The 18,277-nt window shown below is 24.9% G+C and overlaps 2 protein-coding genes across 2 annotated transcripts; both read right to left on the minus strand.

Moving 5' to 3' along the window:
* Positions 1–396: 396 nt before the first annotated feature.
* Positions 397–7,472, minus strand: LOC112591713 (protein crumbs-like). Its single transcript, XM_025335620.1, has 4 exons — positions 7,145–7,472; positions 2,700–2,834; positions 961–1,089; positions 397–516 (listed from the first exon to the last, which is right to left on the minus strand). The coding sequence occupies exons 1-4, from the start codon at positions 7,191–7,193 to the stop codon at positions 455–457; spliced, it is 375 nt and encodes a 124-aa protein (XP_025191405.1). The 5' UTR covers positions 7,194–7,472; the 3' UTR covers positions 397–454.
* Positions 7,473–15,538: 8,066 nt separating this feature from the next.
* Positions 15,539–18,212, minus strand: LOC112591722 (gamma-interferon-inducible lysosomal thiol reductase-like). The gene is made up of 5 exons (XM_025335631.1): positions 17,940–18,212; positions 17,715–17,849; positions 17,363–17,536; positions 15,826–15,984; positions 15,539–15,701 (listed from the first exon to the last, which is right to left on the minus strand). Exons 1-5 carry the CDS (start codon positions 18,081–18,083, stop codon positions 15,609–15,611), a joined length of 705 nt encoding a protein of 234 aa, XP_025191416.1. The 5' UTR covers positions 18,084–18,212; the 3' UTR covers positions 15,539–15,608.
* Positions 18,213–18,277: the final 65 nt, after the last annotated feature.

Consider the following 18,277-nt stretch of genomic DNA (forward strand, 5'->3'; position numbering starts at 1 on the left):
TAATTTTAACTTAAAGATTTTTATTTACTGAAAAAAATATATTCAATTAAAATAGTCATTATTAGAATTATTGAATTTTTGAATCAATTTTTAATACCTATATTGATTGTCTAGTATTAAATTAGTGAAATTTTGAGACTTATACAAAAAATCTATTGCAATAATAATGTTTACCTAAGTACCTTACTTTACTCGAACACAAGTATCAAACATCTGATTTATCTAAAGTATAATAACATTAATAACTCATAGTATTCTGACATTTAAATCAGTTATCGTGTAGTAGGTAAAACGCAAACATGGATAGGTTTTATTAAATTTAATGGATGTAATAGGTATAAATAGGTAATATCATGTTTCTAATTGAAAAATTTTTGGTTAAAAACATAAAAACGATTATTATATGATATAAGATTGTTTATAAAATTTAAAAATAAAAATAAATCTATTACAGTTAGATAACGATACATTCAAACGGTACTTCCTGCTTCGTAGTTGTATTCTGACCGTAACATTCTGAAATCATAATAAAAATGTGCGTGTTCATAATATAACATAATTTCCATATAAATATATGTATAATCAAAAATAACAGACAAATAAAAAAAATATATTTTATACATTTTATATTTTATTGTTTGATGATTGTGGTTATTGCAGGGACGTTAAAACGGGAGTAGGTAGGTACTGGGATAGTGGGATACGCGTGTCCCCAACCTCCTTCACATTGGAATTGAAAATTGTTTCTGACAAATATGCGACAGAAAAATTAAATCATAGTCACGGATATTTTAACCCCGGGGGTGTGGTTTTGGTATTCCCGGTGAAAATTCCCTTGGCTATTGATACATTTTAATAATTATACGAAGACTTTTAACGAACGATGTCAGAATGAATGTTTTAACCTTTAATGATAATAATCGGTACATATGTTAACAATTTCAACACGTAGGTAATTACTTGTTTCGCATCTAGATCCGTAATATCCAGTTCCCGCGCATCTACACTTATATCCCGGTTCCTGTGAAGTTTGAACGCACACTCCGTTATGATTACACGGGCCTTGTGCACAGAAATCGAATCGGCGACCTGTATAAACATGAGATGATATCGTTATGACGTTAATACGTTATGAAACAGATATTAATTCGATTTGGCTTTGATAAATCAAGAATCTATTATGTATATGTTACAATGTATAAAAGTGATTTTTTAAGGTTACTCGTCTAGGTAATTTTTTTTTTACCCAAATTCGTTTATTACAGTTTAGATTTTTGAGATTTTTATGTATACCTACTTAAAAGTCATGTTTTTTTGCAAACATTTAGTTGTTTTTTTGTGACATTTTTAATCATTTTCTTGTAGCAATAGATTATAATATAGGTATTAGTAGTAGAACATATTTTTAAGAATGTGCTGTCTTACTGAATATTTTGTTGATGTATTGAAATTAAAGTTTAGTAGATAATATTATATTAAGTATATTTGTAAGTGTTACCTAGTGTGATACTCAATATAATCTATGCCCCTGTTGCTTGTAAGTCATAATTTATCAGCTTATGATACTCTTTATAAATATACATATCTAAGCGCCACGAATTGTGAAGAATCTTATAAATTTACGAACATTAATCGCTTAGGTATGTTAAAAAAAATCAAAATTTGAAATTTTGATAATTTACGAGCATAAGTTTATGGAGTGAATGTGCTTAAAAAAATCCCTATGTATGGTATGATAATTATAATTTTGTGAAGGAAAAGTGCATTTAACTCGTATATATATTGTATACGTATACGGCGCGACGTGATCCATTAAATGTAAGACTCATTATTCCAGAAAAAACGAACGTTTTTGAAAATATTTCTTTTGCATAAATTTAAGTTTGCATTAAACAAAATTTTTGAACAAAAATTTGTTTGAAAATAGGTATATTTTTGGGCTGGAATGTTAGATACATTTTTTTTTCGTAATTTTTATAGATTTTTAGTCATAACTTAATAACGATACGACGTTATAATTTTGTTTTATAATATAGTTATGTTGCCTCTACCAACCGATGTATAAATTATGTTACTACAGCTAACCAATTATTAAATTTTTTTAAATCATAATTTTAATAAAATATCTATGAATCAATGTTTTTCATCACACTACAGAAAATATTAAGTAGCGGGTTGTTTACTATATTTTATTGTTTTAATTTTAATTTTTTACTCTTTTGAATGACAGAACAATAACATACATTTTTAATTCCATATTTTAAAGCAGAATACTATTCAGAGTATTTTTATTTATAAAAATTAAATTCAAGTAGTTTATTAGCTATAAATATTATAATTTTAGATTAGTGGAGTAGTAAAATAACATTTATCAGGGAGCTTCATCTAAAATTTAAATACTTATAATTCTTATATCCTATATCATACTTGTCCAAAATTCAATTTTTATATATAAAAGTACTCAAAAAGTATTTTGTTTTTTAATAAGAAATTAAAAGCGCATGTTGTTTAAAAAAAATTAAAATCATAGCGATAAAAAATACCGTTTAAAAAAATGTTTTCATTGTTTTTAAAGACTTTAAATGATGTAAATAAAATATTTTTTGAAATAATGAGTGTCTTACATTAATTTGATCACCTGGTATAATTATCACATAATAATGTTGTAATTCTCATATATATATTAGATATTATACAACCTTTAAGCGCTTTGTAGCATTCGTCGTAATTGCTGTATCTGTACTCGGAATAGCAACCCTTGCCGCAGAGACATTGGCCTTCTTGTATTCGACAACCTTGTCTACTTTGGTCACAACCTTCGAATACGGGTATAACTGAAATTAAAAACATCTTAAATAAATTGTAATTATATAATAAATATTAGTATTACTCAGTGGCGTAACTATTACCATTTTGTAGCCTTCTAGAATAGGGTGATATTTATAATATTTCAGTTTTATTTCGAGGGGTAAAAAAAAAACAAGCATTTATGTTTTACTAATTCATGCATATTATCTAATGTATTACATAATAATGTACCTACCAATGTATCTTATTATTAATGCCCAGATTTTAATGCTAAATGCATTTCGAAAATTTATATAATTCATTTTATGTGACAGATAGCTTAAAAGTAAAACTTTTATTTTGAATTTTTTTGTTAAAATATCATTTTAAGGTAATTTTACCAATTTGTAGTGCATTAGTGCATATATTAATCAAAACATTGCAAAATTCTATAAAATAAATAAGCAAAATATTATGATATAAAAAATCCAGGTATTGTAAGAGGTTTAGGTGAGCTGTGTAAGAGTTTTGCGACCTTGTCTATTCAATCTTCAATCGTTGCCCGCTATACTGCTTTAGCTAAGGGATCCACATAATTTTTTTTTATTGTTTACTCTTATAAAGTGCAACGTAGTAGGAGTTTTGAATATTAATTTTTAAATTATGGCAAAAATACCAAGTTAAACAGAACAGACCAAAAAACTAAACGAAATAAAAAATTTTAGTATCCCTTTGACTTCAACCGTTAGAAGATAAATAATAATAATAAATTGCTTTAGAGTAGGTGACACTTCAATCATTCATCCACATCTAATGACAAAAAAGGAGCCACCTAAAGAAACACATGTGGCATTCAAATGACAGTCAATTTAAATCCGTGCGTTACTTATTAGTTATTAGCATACTATATATATTATCAGAATTCACTGGATAATTTCAAATAGAAGAATCAAAATAGGTATTAAAAGGGTATAATGCATTTATCTGAGATAAAAAAAAAAAATAGGAGAGGAGTGATATATGTCATTTACAATCAATATCATTTAGTATTTAGTTATGAACATAAGTTACACTACCATTAATATAACACTTAACAGCACATCACTGTGATACAGGTAGGTACAGTGTGATGACATTATCATATTTTACAGATCTATATTAATTATTATTATTAAGAATGCATTGATTATTTGTAGTGATATTAATAATTATGAAATTTATAACAATTTTCCCTGTTAATACTCATAAGTCGGGGTAAAAAACAAAAACGTAAAAACAAATGAAAAAATCTCAATGAGATACTTCAAAATTATATATAGTACTTAATTAAATATTCTACAGTGCTTTGGGCCGGTAAGGTTAGGAGTATAATATTGATGTTCATTGTATACTATAAACGGAGTGAAGTTTCAAAGGTCCGATCGCCGCAGTAAATAATATAGAAATATCAAGAATAAGAGTGTAACGTCAACCCCACGATAGACGGGACAAAGAAATAACAGATGTAGATGTGAATTCACTGCATACATAGCTGAGATTCTACACGTGTCATGTACGTAATATGATTTATCCCGCAGCTGTTTTGGACGATTCTCTGTGATTTTCATCGCCACGGTTTAATGGTAAATCGGATCAACGAGTGTGATGTACGATGCGCGACGTTCTAGGCTGTTTGCGAGCTTCAAACTATATAAATAGTTCCGTTAATCAACTCAATAGTTATTTTTTTAACCAATACTACTGGAATGTCGAATCTAAATCTTTCAAGGTTTGGGATATACTTTGAGGGAAATAATGCTCACGCTGACACGCTGTATAACACTTGCACATGTGTTGCGTTTTAAGGGTGCGTAGTAAACATTTGGTGTCCAAAAACTATGTTTCAGGTAATGTGTTATTATCTGTACATGACTATGTACAGCGCTCTGCAGCCCCGGTAAATCAAGATATGAACATAGCTCATAGGATACCGCTTACGATTCAAAATATTCGTATCACGAGTTCACAGCAATTTATCTAACCGTCGTGAACAACATTTTCTAGTACATAGTCTAAATAACATTCTTACATGTTCACTGGTGCTAAGCCGATTATGAGATATTATGGTTTATGTATGAGTATATTGTGTTAAATGTTAAAGATAGGGAGAGATATGAAATCGTAAGGAAAATAACATTGACAGCAATTATTATATCAGAATGATTGCGACTGAACAGTATTGGTAGTGAATCGTTTTAATACAATAAATAGTATGACAATGATGAACCGAATAAATTGGTAAATAAAAAACGAAACAAGTAGATAGAGTACCAAAATTCGTTGTAAATTTCCTCAGATATTGAGATTAACTAATATATTTGTGCGTGTGTATATGTGGCTCTGTGAAAGCCAAGACGTAGTAAAACATCGAATTTATGCGCAGTTTCATTTAGAACTTTTAATAGTTATATATTCTATGATGTTGAATTAGACATGATTTTTGTTACCTAACCGATTTCTTTCAAGTTAAACTAATAACATTTTAGTATTTTAGTATAACAAATAATTACTATAACAATGACGTTTGTTTATTGTGTTACGACATAACGACGTGAAGTATATTTTTAATAATTAACACAGTAATAATAGAACTATATGATATCATAACTAACTAACTAATTTATAACATTATAACATTATAAAATATAATAATATGTAGATATTTATTTACGGTTTACCTATCTTATCAAACTTAAAGGAATAATAAATAATTGTTTTTTTTATATTATATAGGTATAATATATCAACCTATCAACAAACTAATATTATTAATTAAGATGGATACGCGTAATTGCATGCAGATTACGAAAATTGTTCTTTTTAATATTTTTATCATTGTACTCCAATGTAAATACAATATTCTATAAATTATATTAGACACTATTCGGATATTATTTATGTGCGTATTTGCGTGTAAGCACGTCATAACACAGTATTAATGTCATTTACACAAAATACATAGTTTTATTAATAGGTTATAAGTACGAATTATTTAAGAACTATTATTTTAATTATTATATTAAGACAAATAATACTGTAATGACTAATGAGTAGGTAATAATATTTAATAGGGAATTTTCAACTTTCTAACAGAATAACATTTGTCAATAATATTTAAATAATTTAGAAAAATCGAAAATTAAAAAAAAAACAACGTTTGTTAAAATAAACGAACTGCATTAAAAATCTAATAATACAGAATACTGTACAATAAGTATCAATTAGTAGCTTAGATAATTAAAAATTAATAAAATAAAATAATATAAAATCATTTGATAATTTATTAATAATTAGAGGTATAGATTAGATTTTTATAACATATATGATTCACACGAATTTCTCTAGAAAATTAAAATATAATTGAACCTTAATTAATTTGATATTAATTAGCGTTAATAAACTTACACTTATGTAAAAGCTTATGCATTTATCACCATCTTAGGTTTAACTAAATCTAAAGCACAATAATGGCCACTAACCGTGTAATACCATCGAACTGAATCTTTTTTGAATTAGTATTTTTAGTAAATATAATATTATATGATAATATAATATATATGTTATTATATTCTGAGCCCAGGATATTTCAGATATCACAATTATATGGTCGTTGACTACATAGTTCCATTAATTATAATTGTTAATTGTTATACAATAGGTATTAGGTAGTCTATATAGCAACTAAATAGCAGGTATACTGTGTACATTGTATACAATTTTATAAGTTTTCAAAAATATGTATTGATTATTTGATTATTAAATAAATGGTTTTAGATTATGTTAATATGTAAAAAAAAAAGAAAAATATATTAATTAAATAATAATAACTACAACAACGATGACGGGGGTCAATAAAAGTTTCATCATAAGCGCAACCAGGACCGATTTATTATTATTATTTTTTTTTTGAGGCCTGTACCTAACTCTTATATTTTTTCCGTGTGAACATTTCCCATACACCCTTCTATTAGGTTTGTATATATTTTTTAATTTGCTTAAACTAAATATAAATATACATAAATATTTATTAATTTAATCAACAAATTTCAATCGTATTTACAATTTTTAATCCAAAATTAAAGATAATAGCCAAATTTGGGAAACAGTCAAACTTGTTTTTTACTAATTATTCGCCTGGCCAAAAAACAAAAAAAAAATGATTTTTCGAAATTTATTGTCCAATTATATTTGGCAATATTATAAAAAATATTTGGGGGTCTTAACCTCTTCAAAGCCCAAGCCTCCATCTAGTTGCATCTAATTATTATCAATTATGCGCGCGTGCATGTATCCATGAATTTGTATAGTATGTACTTACTCGTAGTGATCAGCAATAGTGGCAGGAGCATCGGCGTAGCGTAGTCCATGATCGCCCGTGATTAAACTGTATTCTCGAAGAGATTTCGTGTCTGAGGAGGCTCTCCTCGAATTCCGGATGACAACAACGATGGCGGCGGCGGCGTCGGAAACTTAATAAAAGACTCGCGATCAGCTGGTGTTAACGATCAAATCGTGTATACGTCGGACAAATGTTGAACACATGTGCACAAACTGGAAATAGACGACGAGATGCATCCGAATTATCGTCCCCGTACTATTGTAACGCACATGCACGCACGCCCACCCGGTGATCGCGGTACATTTTAAAACATGTAAATATATATATAACATAATCATCTGCAGCAGAAAGTTATGTGTATTATGTTTTTATCTCAATTTAAAAACACATTATTGGCTCCGTGTAGTGGTTTATCGTTTGATGTTAAATTTATTTCCGGTTATGTGCGATGTATATATGTTATAATTTTATATGTATATGCTGCTGTCACTGAACTCTGTTACTACAATATATTATATGTATGTGTTGATTATCTGCAGTGGTGTGCTGTAAATATACATTGTATATGGTAGATACTAGATATACAGCGTGATTCTTTTAACTGCAGCTCTATATTTTGGAATTTTCTATTGTATTTGGAAAATTTAAAGCATTTTAAGTACTACACGCAGATATCTGAAGTGTTGCGTCGTCGTTTTCTTCATTCTCGTGCGCACGCTGTCGTCGGCCATTTGGTATGCAGAAACCACAGAAAGTGTACACTATTATTATGACGACTATAATAACGATCTGAACAAAAAAAAAAATTTCAAAAAATTATTTCAGGTGTACATCGAAAATCATCAAATGAATTTCTTTTTTATACATTATAAATCGCAATGACCGTTTACAATTTATTTAAATGTGAGAGGCGAGTGGTAAAACACAAATTTTGAAGGGTTTCCCTCATTTCCGTTTAACTCTTTGAAGAGCTTGTCTTAGTATCAGTTAACTTTTTGTTTCGATTTAAAATTATTTAATTAACTAATTGAAAACGATCTGCTGAAAAAAAAAAAGTATGTGATCAGTAATAATTATTCTATTACAAAAATCACATATTATGGGTTTCTTGGTAAACATATATTATAACAAGGGTTAAAAGGTGAAAAATTAAAATGTAATAACGTTACCGGATGTATAAATAATTTCCTAATTTACAGTTTTTGAAAAAAAAATATAAAAGCAGTTAAAATTTGTTAAAATCATGAATATAAATACCTAAATCGGCTAAACCAACACTGAAAGAACCGCCCTGTATAAAGTTACAAAATGGTTAATGTATATATTTCATCACGTTTTACACGTGTATAATAAATTAATATATTATCTTTAGGTAACTTATATGAATATATATAATGTGTTTATACACATCATGTGACGCCTGTACCCGTATACTTCATTGATTATTTTATCACAACAAATAAAGTTTGTTGCGTATAATTTCAGTTCGGCGAATAGACATTTTGACTTTATTATTTCAATTAAGAATTCAGTTTATACATTACTTAAGTTTTAAAATATTACCTAATATAGGTAATATTATGTTCTTACTAAGTTAGGTATTAATAATCTACTAATAAAACTATATTTTATATGCATTGAGAAGTATTATTCTCCTAATTAAATATCCGATAACTGAAAATTAAAAATAAATATTTTATCAAAAATACGGAAAACACTGCAAGTATCTATTACACTGATATTATACTTACATTTTATAGTCTAAAATACTAAATATGTGATTTAATAGAATAACCAACATAGATATTATAATTTAAAAACAATATACTAGTAGCTAAAAAAAAAATTTTTTTTAGCTTTATTATACATTATTGATAGTATTATACAAATACAATTGTTTAGTTAAACATTTTTCAGTTGAAACACGTGTGCACATCATGAAGAAAAACTATCTTTCTTTATAAGTTTTAATTAAGGAGTTTAAATCAGAAATTTCATTATAAATCTAAAGACTTATTGAGAAAATAACAACGTAATTCTACGTGATTAAAAATTATAATCATTTTTTATAAATTTTATCATAGTAATCATTATACCTGCCTGTAGTAGGTTCACTATAAATGTATATATTATTATTAATATTGTTTATACTTTATAATATATGAAGTTTTCTATGTGTTATAAAAAATATACATTACTTGTTAATTTGTGGTTTACTGATAAATTAAATGATAAAAAAAAAAAAACAAAAAAAATATTAGTTCAACGCCCAATTTAAATACAGGCTATAGAGACTTACATAAAATATTTCATGATAAAAGTTATAACTTATAATAATGTGTTATTGGTATAAATCATTTGGTTTTCGTTGAATAATTTCATAATTTTCTTTTCTTACTATCAAGTTAAAGATAAATGCAATATTTGTTAAAATTTTAAAATTAATTAACAAAACTTTCCACTTTATTATACATACAATTGCCTACTTGCCCACATTATAGTACGTATCAAGTCGATTATTTATTATCTCTGCAGTAGTCTGTCGTATAGGTATATAATACTAATGTATTATTATAAATAAATAGTTAAATTTTCGTATAATTATAGGACCAATAGCATTGCAGTAGACTGTAGGTCAACATTAGTGTTAAATAGCTGTGACCTATGGTAATTATAAGTCGAAATACGAGAGTATATTAATGTTATCTATATTCAGTGGCATGATGTTGAGTTTGTTTTAATTTTATAGTTATTAGGTAGATAAGTATATATCTAGATATGTATTATATATTCCTATGTACCTGTAGGAAATATTTATAAGCCTAAAATCCATAAGCACAAATATACCCGTAGTACCTGTAATATCATTAGAATCAAGCATATTATGTTCTTTACCGGTAATTTAAAACAGTTGGCACTCGGTAAATTTGTTCAACTGAAATAGATCAATACTCCAAATTATTTAAAAATAAGAAGAAAAAAATTTAATATTATGGTATAATATTTCTATTATTGATAAATTATTAATAAGTTAAAAATTATTTCTGGTGACTATGCAGTCACATAGTGTCGCAACAGCTTAATGAAAATCAATACAACTTTACAAAATAACTGCATTCGAATTTCATGTTAAAAAAATAAACATAAATTGATACGTTCGGACTGCATCAACCTTTTATTTTTCATTAAACTTTTACAGAGGTCTGTCCGAATTGCATGCCATAATAATTTTATTAATCACATAATTTTTTTATTCTAGTCTTTAAATTTTTCAAAATATGAAAAATCTATCAAAAATATTTTTATTCATTCATAAAAAGATATATAGAGTTTATTTTGTTATAATTTATATATACTTTTTAAACCACTGGATTGAAACCTAACTGACAGTTAAAATTTAATTGTTGTATTGGTGTAGTTAAAAATGTTAATTTTTAAATTTAAATTTTATATAATTAATAATTTCTCCATATGTTAGGTCCAAAGTGAAAAGGACATCTTTTTTTATTACATAAGAAAATGTTCCTTTAATTTACACATTCAATAAAATAAACTTGATGTATTTTTTTAATAAATTATAAGTCAAAAAAAAAAAAAAAAAAAACTAAGTTGTTATAATTAAAAATATACACGGCAAGCAATTTTGACAAATTTCTGTAATAAATGGTAGGTATGCAATTAGGATGCAGCCAATAATAAATTGAATATTTATTATTTACTGTAGTAACAAAGTTGTAAAACAGTTTTTTTTAGCTATATTATTTTCGGATGTGAAATTAGAATATGAATTATGATTATATATTTTTAACGTGTTTGATATTTCTAGTTAGCTTTACGACAAATTCTTTAATGAACTATATTATGATTGTTTTTTTTCAAGTAGATTTGTATATTAACCTTCAATATAATATAATATAATAATTTGTTAAAGGTTAAACATTTTAATCAGTAATTCCTCTGCGTAATTTAAAACTCTTACGATTTTATTATACGATCACAATTTGAATAAATATATAATAATTAGGTATATTGAAATCTTCAAGACTGAAACAACTTATAAATATTACAATGATCAATAATTATGTCGTTTATTTATAAAAATAATTTTATTTCATCGATCATCAAAATGGCTGATGAAAAATAATAAACAAAAACAAATAACAAATATATTATAATAGACCGTGACGACCGTGTATTTGCTAAACTGAACGAGGAACAAAATTAAAAATTAATGTAAGACGTGACGCGTTTTCACAATGACAGTTCATATTGCAGTTTATACTGCGTGCAAAAAAAGTACCCCTTTAATAATTTTTAATTCTAAGCAATAATATATATATATATATATATATAGGAATATATCACTTATAATTTATATTTTAAGTTTAAATAAGTATTTTCGTTTTAAATAATAAAATCTTAAACATGCTATAAATACCGTTCAGTTGTAAATTGCAGTTATTATAAAAATAAAATCAGAAGTATAATATAATATTTTGTATATAATTGAATAGTATATGTAATATGTATATATGTTTTCAGTAAAAAACAAGTAGCGGGAAGTACCTACATAATATACCTATCATGATACAATTCTCTATAATACATATTGTATGATAAGGTCAAGTTTTTTTTTTTAGCAAACAATAATTGTATTATTTAATTATTATATATTACAATAATCTCTGTAGTGATCTCATGAAATTAACACTAATGCTCAATAATCTTGCGAGGCCCTCAATAGTTGCAAAATATGTATTATATTTATATATATAAATATACATTTTTATCTCATTAGTGAATAATGATGTAAGCTTCACAGGAAAAGTGCTATTATTTTTCATTAGGTACCGTATACACTACCATGAAAATACAATAAACACCAAACGGTGCATGTATATATTAAGCGATTTTTTTTAAAATGCACACTAATTATTTATCAAAACGTATTAACGTTTGAATGGCATCAGCATATCTACATGTTTTGTTGTGTGTTCCAAGGAAGAATATTTTCAATGCATAAAAATCATATTTCTGATGAGTGGTGAATTATCTAGTTATAACTTTATAATTTTAAGATCGGTTAGTGCAAGGATTTCCGGTAACGGTGAAGATTAGAATTATTCTTAGTTGGTACTAAGGTATTGAAAATAGAATAACTAATACAATTTGGTGAAATTTTGATTTTTTTTTTTAACATTAACATGAAAAAAAAATATTTAATTAAAACCTGATTTTGAATAAAAATCAGGTGCCCTGTATTATATCCATTATAAGTCCAACTTCATTCATTCATTCATTCATTCATTCCAATAATTGCAATCATTTTATTGCTAATTTTTAACTATGTTAAGTGACCCTAACTTAAATTGTAAAGAAGAAAAAAAGAAAGAAACTAAAAAATAAAAAAAAAATAAAAAAAATTAAGAATCTAATTAAAATTATAGTATGCAGCTATTTCTTAATTGTTTAACAGAATAACACATCGTATATGATGTTACATATATGTAATACTTTGTTGGTTATTTTTTTAAGTCGAGGAAAAAATTTAATTAATTCACAACGTTATTTTAAGCATTATATAAAAGCTGAATTTAAAAAAGTTAAAAATGTATTTGTAACAATTAAATCAATTCACTGTCGAAATATCACGATATCAATAAATTAGTTATATTCGAATAGACATTTACACAGTGTACCTATGCAATCGTCAACAAAATAATATATTAACGAGCTTATTATTGTAGTATCAATATTTATAGCCAACACAGTATTACACAATTATTTCTTTACTAGCCAACATAATACTATAATTTTTTGATTGTATCGTAATTTGTTTATTCAAATAAAAAAAAAAAAAACTAAATTCCGACTAGTATTACCTATACTTAATTGTTATACAGTATATAATATTATCATTCAGATTTTTCTTATTCAACGTTTTGGAATACAATTTTTTTTTCATTTTACTGTAGACAAAAAATTTATGAAATTCAAACAAATTGATCTATTCCTCAAAAATGTATTTTTTTTTTTTTTTTTTTTTTTTGTAGTACTTAAAATGCACAACTGTAAACATAAATACTTTTAAAAAAAAATTACTTTAAAATAAATTTACTTGTAGTTAAAGTACTTGTACACTGTAAGGTGATTATTATTTGTTGATTTATTGTTATCCTATTTGATCCATTTACAACAATAATTTAATATTGAGTAATTCTATGTACATTGTACTAACAAACTTCACACACACTTTCTGTAAGAAACTTAATTAAATTTACAAAATTATAATTTATTACCTTCCAACTTTGACTTCTAGCCTCTCTGTCTATTTTTCTCTCTCTCAGGCCTCATTAGTTTTAGTTATCACTTATCTGTGTAAAAAATATGAATTTTCGTCGATCATATTATTATATAAGTGATTTTTTTAGTATAACGGTTCCTACGTTTTGGAGGTTATTTTTAATAATCTACCATCGAACTATTGGTAATGATTTCAAGATTACGTTTGTTTTAGGTACTAGTAGGAATGCTAATTCAAATTTTATAAGGGGTGATTTACCAAACATATTCATCCTATTTTTTCTTCTTTAACTAGGTATGTAGTTTTTCCAAAAGACTTTTAAAATTCTTGAGATATTTTGTAGGTACTACCTACTTAAGGAGTATCCTATGAAGGTACAAACTCCTGTTTTTCTAATAAAAACTCTTTTTTTCTACTGTAAATTATTTAGTAGATAATTTTTTTTTTAATGTTGAAGTATCAAAATCAAAATTTGAATGAGTAAGTTTTTGAGATACTTAATTATTTTGTTCTAAGAATAAAAGATCCATGATATTGAATTTAAAAGATATGAAGTTTATGGTAATTTAACAATTTTAGTGACTTATACTAATCTATTGACATTCATAACTTTTAAAAATGATGTAAGTACCTACCTATAATAAATACCATATTAAAAATCACGTCTTTTTTATATTTTTATAAAGACTATTATTTTTAGTATAAAAGGTTTAATAATTGAAAAATGACTCAATCAAATTTTGAATTAGCTATATCAAAATTTTTGAAAAAAATTATCCACTAAATAATTTACTATCCAACTAAGTGTTCTTTCACAAATATATGAAGTTCAACTTTGTATGTACACAAATACGTTTTCAAAATGTTTAGATTAATTTATAATATTGCCTATTTACATCATGAACCTATTCACATTTTTCCACATATTATATTAGTATATTATATACTATTATACTAATGTTATTATAACAATTGAATATTAATATTATAATAAATGTAATGTACATGAAATTACAATAATTAAATTAAATCTAAAACCTAACTGTAATACTCAAAGTAAAATAAATTACTTCAATAGCAATATGAATTATATTTAGTAGTATTAATAAGATACATGCAATATTTTATTAATGAAAAAATAAAATATTTTTTTTTTTTATTTAACACACAATTATAATGACTTACTCAATGAAATGACAAGGTACACTCGACATATACCGATGAGTTGGTAAAGTGGCTATCCTGCTACCTACTTTCCTCTTTTTTAAAATTTAAAGGAATCAGAATGATCAAGTTGTTTGAAACATTTCGTGATATCATTAAATAGTCAATATTATAATATATAAAATTATAAAGTGAAAAATTTAGATCAATTACGGGTTTCAACGTTAATTCTGATTTCAGTCATAGTCTTATTATAATTTGATATACAATTGGGCAGAAGTTGACTGAAAGATTGTAATTGAGTCTTTCTGTTGAAATATTGATAAAGTATCAATTCTTTTTATTAATAATATAATAATTTATAATAGCTATAAATTACTTAAGTTAGGTACTGATACATACATTTTAAGTATTTATCTAAATCTGTACTTAATGCTGCAGTAACAAATTATATATTATGTTTATTAAGATTTTAAATACTTATTAGTGAAATTATACAAAAAATCTTTTTTAAATATTATTATTTCATTGTTTATTAATAAAAATAGATTTTAGTTCAAATATTGATGATTAAATAATATGTAAGAAAATAATTATTATCGCAAAGAATAATATCGCCGATTAAACTTATCGGTATAATATAATAATACAAAAAGTTACGGAACTCAAAATATATTTTCAAGATAAGCACAAGGTCATTATTGTGTCATAATATATGATATATAATTATCATCATTTATTGTAAATGCTAAATATAAAATAATTATAACTAACAATTTTATTTTGAAATGATGATACACCAAATTATAATATACATTTCACAAAGTAGTAGTACAATATAAGTAATTATTTTAACCATAAACTATGAGTTTAAACAAAAATATAGTTAATAATAATAACACTTATATTATTATATCATTACTTTTTTATACTGGACGGATATTATATTGTTTAAAGTTTTATTTCTTCAATTAACTAGCATATTTCAGCGGGTTTATGGTGTAAATATTTACAAATAACGTTTTCTAAGTTATTTTTTGCTTCGGCTTGTTCAATTTCATTATATACCTGAAATGTAAACAATTTATGGATTAAAGATGCAGATGATTCAGATTAATCAATTAACCACGACTGTATATGATTATTTTATAGTCAAACTTTTAAATAAGTGTCATCAACGACATCAACATACCCCATTAATAACAATAGAAGGAATTGATGCAGATCGTGGTAAAACGCTCTGTGTCCGATTGCAATATTGAACCATTAATGAATCGCTGAATTCTCTATTCATAAAACATTTCTTTATCTTGCCGTAATATTCATCGTACAAGCCCATATTTCTCGTACACTAAAATTAATACGAAAATAAGAAAAAATATATTTTTAAATAATTGTAATTTGTATAATGTTATTTATACTATAAAAACTGAAATTTTATGCTTTACATCACAAATTATCATTTTTATTTTAGAATTTCATAATAATAATAATGCTTATAGGTTATCTATCACCAAACGCTTATTGAATTTAACGATTTAAACTTTAACAAAATAGTTACATCTATTTTAAACACTCATATTTATACTTTTAATCAATTTTCCAGTTAATATTGACAAACTATAGAATATTATTATAAAACAACGATATTTTATTATAACATAGTTTTAATAAGTCGATTGTAAAGTATGAATTGATTACAAACGAATGATTTTATTATAAATAAACTTAAGTATAATACATATTAACATATATTTAGAGAAAAATAGTAAAAGACTTTTATTGTTTAAACCATTTTTAACTTTAAAGTTAATCGGGAAATGTATTTATTTTTAATGAAATGATGTTTTATTTTTGATTAGCGATTTATTGATTAATTATGTAAATTTTCTAATTAACTCAGCGATTTTCTTGAACATAAAAAATTATAACTACTGCTATTTTTCGAAAAATATATATGTATGTACGACAAGTACAGTTTTCATAGAACTCAAACTTCTTATTTTTCAAGTGCGAGGATATAATGTTGCTAACAAATAATTAAATTGAGATTATACTTATACATGCAGTTTTAATCGCTAATAAAATATTAATTATGTTCTTTACATTTATTTAGGAAAAAATGCCAAAATATAATACCGAATTGTACGAGTATAAATCATTATAAGTAATAATGTAAATTATGAGTATAAAACATAGACATGTAAGTTTTTAGGCATTTTATATGTAATTTTAACCATTTTTTAAAAATAAAATCTTTTTAATATATTTTTCAAACAAAAAATGAGTTAATAATAGATGGTATAGAAATTAGAAGGTTTTATTTTTGGAAACTTGAATTGGTATATACAATTTTAACAAACTATAGATGAATGTATTGTTTGATATTCTAAATGATATAGTTGTTAATCAACTATTAATTCAATTTCCAATTCTTGTTATTTAATTATCTATTTATTTGAAGAATAGTTTGATTGAAAAATGTAAAATTTTAATAAAAAAAAACCATTTTATGTGAAATTTAAGATCGTATCTGGTTTCTATGATTTTCACCAAATTAAGTTATATATAGTTACACTGTTGTAGTATATTGAATATTATTCAATTGAATTTAAATATATATAATTTACGAAAATTTCACCTACTAACCAAAATAAATTACTATTTTAGTAAGTTATCAGAGTACCTACTAAATTATAAAATTATAAAATTATATAAGTAATTCTTACTTGATATCCCGAATGCACTTCACTTGTAGAACTCATGTAACAAACTAAATAATTAGCCAATATTTGCAGTTTGGATGGTAGTACATGAATGCTACACGCTTGCCATTTATTTTTCATACATTCAGTCAATCCATTTTGGCATTTAAAAAACCATTTTCCTTCAAATAATTTTTTCTGTAATGTTTATAATAATATATATATATATTAAATTTAAAATTTAAATATATATATTATTTAGTTCCAATTATGAAAACAAAACATAAATTATTTTCATTACACAATGATCTTGTCCAAAAATTGAATAAATGATTTATAATTATTTAAATAGACAATAATTATCAATTAAACTTACATCGGCATTTCCAAAAGGCACGAAATCAAAGTTGACATATTTTTGAAATTTCACTAAACTTGGTCCTATTTGATTTTTGAATAAATTAACAGAATCTGAGCACAAACTGCCGTAGTATATTGACACAGTTATTTTCTGAAAAAAAGTAGTGCAAATATTAGTTTTTTTTTTTTTTTAATCTTCCAAAATCAATAATTATAGCATTAGATATATTATTTCACTCACGGGTACAGAATTTTGATTTTCAACGTGAGGCACATCGTACAAAGGTTTTATCAACACTTTTTTAGCACCAGCTAAATCCATCGAACTAGTTTTAGTAATTATTACTAATAAAAATATGACGGAAAATACAGTACTAGCAATCATTTTAAGGATAACTTATTACAACCTATGCAACAGTCGTACTTAGTAAAATTATTAAATGACTGTAAAACCGTTTTAGTCGTACCTATATAACCACACAGTATGTTCCTCGTTCGTTTATCTACAAATGATTATTTATGTGTATGTGTAGGTATGGGTACTCAAGACATTGTACTTTGTATACTATTATGCTTATA

Source organism: Melanaphis sacchari, unplaced genomic scaffold (genome assembly GCF_002803265.2).
Source record: "Melanaphis sacchari strain LSU unplaced genomic scaffold, SCAv2.0 Contig141_pilon_pilon, whole genome shotgun sequence".
Lineage (NCBI taxonomy): Eukaryota > Metazoa > Arthropoda > Insecta > Hemiptera > Aphididae > Melanaphis > Melanaphis sacchari.